This window comes from Ceratina calcarata, unplaced genomic scaffold, assembly GCF_001652005.2.
Source record: "Ceratina calcarata isolate Rehan_Ccalc_2016 unplaced genomic scaffold, ASM165200v1 scaffold59, whole genome shotgun sequence".
NCBI classification, from domain to species: Eukaryota; Metazoa; Arthropoda; class Insecta; order Hymenoptera; family Apidae; genus Ceratina; species Ceratina calcarata.
This window is the reverse complement of record NW_017177130.1, coordinates 200,944-211,738: the sequence shown is the minus strand read 5'-3', so window position 1 is coordinate 211,738 and position 10,795 is coordinate 200,944. Positions and strand designations below refer to the sequence as shown.

At 44.3% G+C, this 10,795-nt stretch overlaps 1 protein-coding gene across 6 annotated transcripts in view; it reads right to left on the bottom strand.

The window, feature by feature from the left end:
* Shal (potassium voltage-gated channel protein Shal) overlaps positions 1 to 10,795 on the bottom strand; it is a 110,154-nt gene that overhangs the window by 8,318 nt on the left and 91,041 nt on the right. For 3 of the 6 annotated variants that reach the window (XM_018032780.2, XM_018032779.2, XM_026817617.1), the window contains one exon: positions 1,790 to 2,113. In XM_018032780.2, coding sequence (XP_017888269.1) covers positions 1,970 to 2,113 — 144 coding nt within the window. In that variant the 3' untranslated portion in view covers positions 1,790 to 1,969. Of the gene's footprint in view, positions 1 to 1,789; positions 2,114 to 7,037; positions 7,122 to 7,466; positions 8,607 to 10,795 lie in introns of those variants that run through there. The other 3 variants (XM_018032777.2, XM_018032781.2, XM_018032782.2) reach the window with 3 other exon arrangements.

Here is a 10,795-nt window from a genome sequence, read left to right as displayed (position 1 = left end):
AGTATACACTGAAATACAGGTAGGAACTAGGAACAGCGTTTCGTCTCTGCTATGGAAAAGTACATATAGCACAAATTTGTACTATAGCCTATGTCGAATTTATATTAAATTTCAGTTGATTCCCGATAATTAGATGCAAGTCAAAAACTATTAAACGTGGACTTGGTCCGGTCTTAACCTGACGGATTAAAACTATCCCTGTGCAAAGAAACGTGTTTAGACGACGATCGACCGGGAACGGTGTGGATCGAGCTGCATTTCAAACGAATCCAGCGATTTGAACGAGGATCATGAGAAGCCTGGAGAGACAGGGAAGAGAGGTAGAGAGAAAGGGGGGGGGGTTGCTTGTGCAAATTTGCTTTCGACCTCGTTCCGGGGATCAGGAAACCACCTTCCTTGCGCTGGTTGCTCTCCAGCCAACTGCTCGAAACCTCTTGCCCTCGACGATATTCGAGTAACGCGCTTCGCCCGATCGATCGATCATTGCCAGATTCGGCTGCGAACTGCGAAGTCGTCGAGGCGACTACTCTCAGAGAGCCGAGAATCGGGTCGAATTACGGCTTATCAGCCGAACCGTGTTACGTAAATGTAATTAAACGAAAAATCGAGGGACTTCGCGATATAACTCGATTTACCGGAAACGATCAAACCTCGCGTGCCCTGAACCGTTCGATCGAAGCTAGAGAATCAGTGGAAGGTGCAAAAAAATAATTCACACATTTAGAAACGAGATAGTTTCATCCTTTTCACTCGATTTATCATGACACACGAGTTTTATGACAAATTTGTATTGTCATCATGAATAGAATAGATCTAAATGCCGATGACAAACGTTTAACCGGAATACAGGCAACTGACGGACACGGTTTACTGTTTTGATCCCCGAACAAACATGACCAGCAGTGTTTCATCTTCGAAATAGACACGAAAGCCGTTTTGCGCTGGATCTCGAACACATCCTGTAACGAAGGCCGAAGGCTAATGTTGACCCAAAGCCACCTACGAAGCGGGCCGTGAGCCGGACGCGGACGTCCGTCTGTGTGACTGTCGCAAACACGTACCCTCGATCTCAAGATCGGCTTCCAAGCGTGACAGTTAGTGTTTCAATTATTCCGTGCGTGGAGTTTTTTTCTCAACCAGCTTCTTGTATGATCAAGCACCTCGAATCAGCGTTTCTACTAAAGCGAGCGACCAGTGAACGAACTGTAAGCTCTCTAGGTTGGTCGTGACGCGTGATCAACTTCGAGGAGAATTGACTCTGACAGATTTCAGTCTGCAAGCATCGATCTCGATGCTAATCTTGTGGTGACGTGTTTCAACGAAGACACGTGTCACATCGCGATTCGGTATGGTGAATACAATGAAAAGAAGGAAATCCAGTTCGACTGAAAGAATCACATAAATGTGCCAGACCGACCCAGAGAACAATGTTATTTTCACTCTCTCGCTTTCTCTCTTTTGTTTCTGTGTTACAACGGACGAAGAATGTTTGTAAAGAATTCTAGTTCGAAGTGGCTATCGTTTTGAGGTATTATGTACATATATATTTAGCCGATAACGATCAAACGTAGCTGGAAATAATATAATAATTAAAAGACGTGAACCAGCGCGCCGGAAATAGTCCCACGAACGAACGAGGTCTTAGCCAGTTTCTCATATTAATGTACTCTTGAAATTCTCTTGAAGGGCTCGCAAGTGTGAGCGGACTACTTCCGGCCGGCCGGCCGCGCGGCGTTCAACGTTCATCCGCCGTTCGAGATAAGAAATTGAATCGTGAATGCAGGCTCACCGTTCTTCCGGCCGGCTGGCCATTGTTCTTTCATCGAGTAGAAGAGGAGGACGGTGGTGGTGGTTGATTGGTTGGTTGGTGGTGGTGGTTTGTTAAAGGTGGTTTCGTTATTTCTTTTGTTTTTTGTTCGTAACGTAACGGATTTGGTGATCGTGACTGGTCTCGGATACGGCGATCGACTCAAGCGGTCTCCGATACCGGAAGCGGTGGCTGCCCACCGGAAGTAGTCATTGCAGGCGCGGTGTTGGTTGTGGTGGTGGTTGGGACCGGAAGTGGCTGTAGGGCCTGCATGTCACAGGTGTGGGAACCGCGCTTCTTTAGGTCCTGGAACAATTCGTATTTCGAATATGTTGCAATTTAGATTCTTCGTCCATCTATTTATTTATCTTCTTCCTTTCTCTCTCTCTCTCTCTCTCTCTCTCTCTCTCTCTCTCTCTCTCTTGCTCTCCCACTCATTTTCTCTATGTTTCATTTCTTTCTTTTCTTCCATACGCCTCTTCCATTCTCTCTCACTCGAGCACCAATCCATGCACGCCTCTCTCTCTCTCTCGATCGCTCGTTCACATCGTTGTTCTCATTGTGCCTACGTTTCTAAGGCAACCATAAAAGTACACAATTTTAAAAGCATGTTGCACTACACTCTACGTTCTCTCTCTCTCCCTCCCCCATCCCCATCTCCTTCTCTCTTTCTCTCTCTCTCTCTTTCTCTGTATCATGTTCATCCGCTTGTAATTTTCTGCCTGCGTATTCTCCTCGAGGACCAGCGATCCCCTTTATCTCTCAGCTTTCGCTCTTTAGAATGCCTCGAAACGAGAAGGCAAGTACCGTCGCTTTAAACAACCCGACAAGCTACCGTTCGTTGATCACTCTCGAATGAAATGAAATATACATGAGAGATGCGATCACCTCGTGGCATCGATTTCATTTTTGTAAAGATATAGAACAGCAAGAGAGTCTGATAAGACGGGGAAAAAAAAATAGAAACGTAATAAAAGAAAGAGATGCCACGGAGGTCGGATTCCGGCCGTTCCGTAAGATCGAGTCAGATACGTCGCGGAGCTGCTGAGAGCCGTCGCTTTGAGAACGAGCGTAGAGAGAATGTCGAGAGGAAATGAGTGGAGCAGAGAATGCGAGAATGTGAAAGAGAGATCGCAAGACAATTCGGGAACAGGGGAGCAGAGAGATTCATGCGAGATAAAAGTGTAACAGCGAGATTAACAACGAGAGACAGCGGGGACCGTCACGGGGGAGCGTGAGAGAAGATCGGGAAAAGCGGAACAACGGAGGAGCTACCATCACATAGAGACACGATCTAGCAAGAGCAACGGTGACAGTGTGCGTGCTTCATATCGAAACAGTTGGAACGGCACAGCGATGAGTGTGTACGGACAACGAGAACAAGAAAAACGGTTATAGAAGTGAAATGAGAAACGAACAGAAACAAAACGAAAGGGTGACACAGCGGTAAATAAGTGGCAGTGGGTGTGTGACGATGTGCGACGGGTGAGGACGGAAGTCGGTGTATAGACGGTGATCGATTTAAAAGAGAAACATGCCTGGGTGCAATATAGATAAGACTGATCGTCTCGACAAGCCATTGGTTGCGATAATAACGCTGCTTATACGTGATTCGTTTCGCAAGCACGGTCAATTGGTTACGAACGACGCGACGCAACGCGTATTCCGTTCCGCAACGAATCCGACGTTCTTGGAAACGAGACGCGTAATTATCAACTGATTCGAATCTTCCCTCTCCGGATCTACTCACGTGCTGTGTGTAATCTCTTTTCCTTGCTTCGTAAAGCGCAACCGGTGCCAAATCGAATTGTTGCTTCAGAAACAATAATGCATCCACGATGCAGTGCATTGTACTTATACAAGCGCATTCGAGATCGCTCTGCGGGTATACGTATGGTACATACTGATCGAAGCTTCGTCACAGCGTTCGGTGCGTAGAGTCGGGTTTACGCATTTTCTCAGGTACATGTGTTAAATCATTAGTAAAAGCAGTTGTCTCTGTAACTACCGGCGAAGCTTGCGATGGATGGGATCGCTTTAACTCTCCTTTTCACTGATCAAAGCTCCTCGTCGATCAACTCGAATTGCATTGACAATAGTTAACTCCCCGCTACGCAACGATAATAATAATTATCCAATTCCTATTTAAGTGTACGTAGATGAGTTGAACGTAAACGGCCTCTCCCGTGACTGGATAAAAACGGGAACAAGTGAGAAGGATTGACGCATTGGATTTCCTAAGGAAAATTCGCGAACTGCACCCGAGCACTGCAATGCGGTTAGCTGCACCGTTCGTTCGTTCGTTCGTGCGATCGTTGACGTCTTCCTCGACGAGCGTCGTTAATCCCTTTCAGCGGACGCGACATGCTAGTAGTTCTCGCTCTTCCTATCGGAGCACGGCGTTTCTGCTAGACGCGTATATTCATCGGTACGAGATTCTTAAGAAATCTCACCCGATTCTCACCGACGGAATGGAACGGAAATTCGTCGGATGGGACCATTCGTTTCGAGCTCAAATTATTATCAAAATTCATTTGAGCTCAAAGCACGTAGACAAAGCTCGTTCGCGTGAACTTCGCGTGACACACTTCTTGTTCAGCGGTCTCGTAGAATTTCAACAGTAATAAACGGGCGGGAATGTACAAGATTATGAGGAAATCGTAGGACGGTAGTGGAGGATAGCTGACGTTAGTGGCAGTTTAGGAATTTCTGTTTGATGTTCCGTGACGAGAAACTTCATGGAAACGATCGGTGGTTTACAAAGGGTCACGTGATGCACCTCGTTACGCTAACGACACTCTGATTAGCGAGCCCGGCTTGACGTGAAATTTAATATACAGCCGTGGCTCCCACGCGAGCACTGTTATAACTAATCGTCGAATCAGAATTATTGATGTACATTACTATCACAATCTATAAATTATATGTACATCTGATTTCATCTACGATTATATATATTCAGTTGGTTATTTATAATTTTTTATAGAACAATAATATAGATCCTTTCCATGAATCTATAAAATACGAAAATAAAAAACCACGGATGAATGAGGAGAATGTCTATTATTTTAGCAAATGGAAGATACAAATTCTTCACGTGGACGAGCTATTATCATGTTAATTTTTTCATCAGCGACGCATCAGTTTCAATGAATGATCGATCTCACCGGCTCTCGCGACTCGTAATGGAAAAGATATGAATGGAGAACAGAGCGCGTATTGTTCGCGCCTATGTGGATTCTTAAACTGATAGAATTGATACGTGTAACGCGATATGACAGCTGCGCAAAATTGAAATACAACGAAATATGAAACATTCGATTCGAAGGATCTGACAATAAAAAAACATCATCGACCGAAATAAATAAATTATATACTTTTAGAGAAAATGTTATTTGTAACGAAGTTGACAAACGAATTTTTTTTTACTGATTCGCTTCCAGCGCAGGATCGGAGGACCGAAAGATATTCGTCGAAGCTGTCACGTAGCTGCATGGGATGCGTACGTTCGCCGAGTCGCGTGGCATTAGCGGGATACGTACAAGGAAAACGCATTAGGGGAGGACAGCAGGGAGGGATCGGCCGCGAATCCTCGGCGACGTCTTCCGCGTGCTAACCAGGGGTGGTAAGTACATTAATCATCGTCATCGTTGCCGCGCGGCGGAACGAGAAACTAGACGCTTATTAAAGTTGCCCAAGGCCATTAGTCGCGACGCGCGCGCTGCTGCGAGAACTCTAAAGGAGGCGAAACAAGATCGTAAAATAAATCACGGGACCGGAAGGTTCTTACTAAAGATGATACCTATGTAATTTCAACTTTTTCTAACGTTAAATAAGTACACAGCGCTTTGTCCGGATGCGGAAAGAATGAATGGAGCAAATAATGGGAGCAGCGAAGAAGCATACAAGTACCTTAGATTAAAGTTATTATAGGATGCGTATTTGGATGTATATACTATAACGTCCGAACACTGCAATTATACTCTATAAAACTCTGTACACAGTGTCCCAGAAAAAGTGTTAGAACCGAAGAGAGATGAGAACACGTGTAAGACCCGCGCTGAGCCACGGCTGAGCGTCACGATCCGAACCAATCTATCCGCGGCTGAAGACGGGATCTACACGTACTCAATTGGTCAATGTTTTTCGTTAATAATTCAAGAACCATGCTCCACTTTGCATTTTGCCAAAAAAAATTGTTGTTCAGAAACACCTACAGAATCACCCGTTTCCGGCTTTAACACTTTTTCTGGGACACGCTGTATGTATACGTACTACTATTATCCGAACACGCATACAATATAATTGTAGTCTTACTGTTAAACGCATAGATCGAAAGCCAGACAAATCTCAGCCGCAACGCAACCATGGAATTCGAATAGACATCATGCCACGGAAGGTTTCGATTTCATGATGAAAAGTATAAGTAAATATCCCCGAGGGGACTGAAACGTAAAAAGAAAAGATCGTGGATCCCGTACAGCTGCGAAGAAAAATAATGGAGAATACGTCGGTGATAAAAGAATGATAAGAGGGAAAACCGATAGACGGTAGAAATGTTTGAGAGATACGACGTACGGGGGAGAAATAGGAGGAATTGTGTCGCGATAGGGAAGTAAGCAAGGGTGGTACGTGTTCCTGAGGAAAAGCAGACACCCAGAAGCCAATCCAGGGATCAGCCACGCGCGACATTATATGATATCTGGACCACCAAGGGGATACATGGGGAGGCCTTAGTGTCCTTCGTCCCGAGCCTTCCCTTGAAGGACAAGAAAAGCTACCTCGTGTATAAAATATATATATATGTATATACGTGTTTGTATATATATATATATGTATATTTTTGATATACGTCGTGGAAGAACTACACGTGTGCGCGAGCCAACGAATCCACTGGAGATCCACTACTCGATCATGAGATCCAAAAGGGGTAATAGATTTTAACTTTGAAAATTCTAATCTCTCTTAGGACAATCAAATTTCACAAGCACTTGTGGATAATTGAAAAGTGTAGGAATATTCATTTAGAGAACATTTTCCTGTTAGACTCGGGCAACGTCGAAACGTGAACGAAGTACGTGTGGATCGCGAGGGATCGCGCGTGTCACGCGCGCGCGAAAGCAATGAAACAGTAAGTAAATATATACGTAACATAGTATGTAAGATACATCGATTATCATATATCATCGTAATATCCAAAACGGTTTCCAGGTAACACGGTTTTCTTTACCTTTTTCCGCACTTGTATACGGTCTCCATATACAAGGACCACTCTATCCTTGCTCTCGTTCGAAGTTAGCTGATAAGACAAGCTCTAAAACGTGGACGTTGGCGATAGTTTTACAGTTTTCAGCAGCCCATTATCGTTCGGAACACACGCCGCGCGGTATGAATATTATGTTTATATTTTATTGTCATCGTGCGTTCACGTGCGTCGATCACGATATTTCCCATCGTCGTTGTCGTGCATTCCCGTTCATCGTTTTTCATTCGTTTCGTTTTATCCGTCGTCCACGAGATTCCACCGTGAAAGAGAGGGAAAAGAAGAGAGAGAGTGCACGAGAGACACATCCGGTATCGGGTTCATTATGAATTTCGCACGGTTTCACGTGCGACGAATTTTTCGTTCGACATTCGTATATACATGTATATATATATATTTTTTTTCCATTGTTTCCCCGTTCGTTATATTCGTGGTGTTTTCGTTGACGCGTGCAGTAGATCGGTGTTCGTTAAAAAATTCGTTTCGTTCATCGTGGCGAACGAGCAGATGGGTGAACGGAGGGGATGCGAGGAGAAAATATATAGATGCACCGATTGACGCGCATCGAACGGTATGATGATTCGTTTGTTAGAATGTGATGATGGCCGGGCAGAGATGACGATGAGGTCCGCGATGACGATGACGATGATGCGACGGGCGGACGAGGTGCGACGTCATCGTGGGTGTCCAGCGTTCCACGTGGATGGCGCGACGGTGGTCGGTCGTCGACGAACAGGTGGCCCACGGAAATTAGGAAATACAACAATTTCATTGATTTACATATCTGTGTGTACTCTGTAACCACTGTGTGTGTCTTGTGTGAATCGTTTAATTATTAATATTATTATTATTATTATTATTATTATTATTATTGTTATTATTATTATTATTATTATTATTTTCTGGTGTTTTTCTCCGTGGCCATCGTCTACTCTTGTAAAACGATCTTCGGAACGAACCATGTCTCGTTTAACATTATTGTCCGAGCAAAATATTGTTCTCTTCCCGAGATCATGTCCTCGGCGTGTCGAGCGACTCGAAAATCTGTATCACGTAAAATGTATGGTATATGTCGTGTTACCTTCCTCTTTAAAAACGCTCTCGATTGGCTCGGCCCTTCGAACCGGATTTCAATACTCGTTACTCGTGTATTATTAATCGTCGTCACTCTAATTTTCATGCTTTCTCGACATGGTCTCGCATTATTTTTCATTCACGATCGTTAAACTTATTCTGCTCTAGTATTCTCTACTATCGTATCGCTTTATTCTTTGTGCTTGTTTCGTTTTACGTTCTCGTTCTATTGGCTCGGTCTTAAACGGGTCTCTAGATCTGTGGTGGTAGCAGTAGTAGTAGTAGCAGTAGTAGCAGTAGTAGTTTAGCGTGCTTTACTGGGGGACTGAGTAAGTAAACACGTCAGCCCGTTCAGAACGAGGCCTCGACGAGGTAAGTCCCGTCCATCGCAGCCCCGGTCTGCCCACCTTGGGCGCCCGATACTTGGGCCCTTGTCGCCGGGATGTACTGACTGTACGCCTGCTGAAATCCACACCACAAGCACACACTACATTGTTGCACGCTAAGCTCACCTACGCTAAGATCAAGTTCTTTCTACGTGGCTCTTCTACGGTCATTTTATTTCTACGCGCGGACAGTCGGCGATCCTTCACACTTTCGCGAGAGAGAGGACGACACATGTATAATCGCACACAGACGCTTTAAAACGTGCCGGTCGGTCCCAGTCGTCGGTTACCAGCGACCACTCCGGCTCTCTCAGGAACGCGGATCACCGAATCTACAGACGTCTACGCTAAATCCTGATACATCTTGGCTCAATGAGAGAATCAACGTTTCCACGTGGACGCGCGTCGCTGTTTCGGACGCTCCAGCGCTCGAAGAGTGACGAACAACGGGGTTTGGCGTTTTCCTACTCGCGCAACTCGTCTGCCGATGCACGTGATAACTCTCGTCTAGCTCGGTAATTTTATCGACAGCGTGTCGTATTCGCTGTCGTCGTCCAAACGAGTCTCGTTTCGTTTCTCTCTTTAACATTGCTATGTACATCGTATGTGTCAACCGCCTAAGCAACTTCCTATCTACTGATCCGCGTGACTGTGTCTAGACTGAATAAAAATGAGTTCAAGGGATCATGTTCATTCTCTCACTTGATGTCAATGTGGTCTTACCATTTTAATTATATGAACTAATTATATTTGTCATATATTTTTTTGGTACTTTCAAGATTTTTTGCATACTTTTATATCGCAAGGTTGAGATTTGTATTTACCTCATTTTTTTTCATGCTTCAATTCTATATCCTAATCAGTAACGCGGATCCTATCTTGACCGATGATCAAGTATGTATTAACTTATTCTTGTCGATCGGTCCTGAACGACGCTACAACGTGGACTGAATTTCGCGTAACGATTAAAATTTAATCATTTCAGTTAATTAAATGTACGGACACGTCCCGAATCCCCAAACGTTTTAAACGCATCTGCGAACATTAAATACGAATTTCCAGAAACAGCGTCACGTAGCATACAGATAAAAAATCAGCACGAAAGAAAGTTTATATCCGATAGAATTCAGACTTCCTTTTATTGGAATAATCGAAACAATCGAGAGGTTTGACTTGAACCGGGTAAGTCGTTTTTAATCTGGAAGGCGCACGTGGGGCAAGTGATTTATCATTGGCTGACTTTTATTTATGCTGACTCGGAGAGGCACATTTATAATGTTACGATAACGCGTTTTACTGAAAGAAAACAGAGTAACTAGGAGCGGTTAACTCGCGATCGATTGAGGAATGTTAACGAGTGCCATCATGAGGCACGCGGATAACATTCCTATCATGCTCTGTCTCGTCTTTGAGAAGTCGCATCTTCGAGCGTCCGCTAATTAATTGTTCGCTGGGTTCAGCGGCACTCGTTCTGCGAGGACCACTGGAAACAAGTGTAATCGAGGAACTTCGGCGTGGGGGAGGGGGAGAGAGCGAAACGAACTTCACAGTTCCATCCCCTTCCCCTCACGGGCTGTCCTCGTTAAAAAGAATAAAAAGGGCGGGGTTGGGGGGTGGTTCCGACGGGGAAGAATGCTTGAACGCTCGAGCACGAGTCTGAAAATCGTGAAGAAGGTTCGCATTCAAACAGTCCAAGAAACATCGGAGTATAATATAACATGTGTGACATATGCGAGTGGCGTACAAGTGTAGATCTGAGGATAAGTGCCAAGAGAACGAGAAGAGTATAGTATATATATATAATTCGATGGTAGCAACATGTCCCAAAAAAGTAATGCTGTAACGAGCTAAGAGGATTTCGTATAATATAAGAAGAGTATCGAGGGTAGCAATTGATAAACAAGAAGCAAAACAAGTAACATGAGTTGACAAGTTCAAGTTCCTGTTTTCGGGGCTTACCTTTCTCAGTCGGAAGAGAACTGTTTCTACGGGACGAACCACAGACAACAGGTGCCAATGTGTTTTTATGTTACAAAATGTACAGACATGTATTTACATCGCATCGTACGATTTAGTATAAGGGAAGTTTTAATTACGGGAAGAACTTTCACCGCGGACTCGTCGTTCATTGTACCGTTTTTTAAACAATCGATAAAACAATTATGCATGCGCTGCATTAAGGTTGTATGGACCCTTACATAAAAACAATGACAAAGCATTGAAATTTTAACAGTTACTAGATATTACATTAATAAAACACTGTAC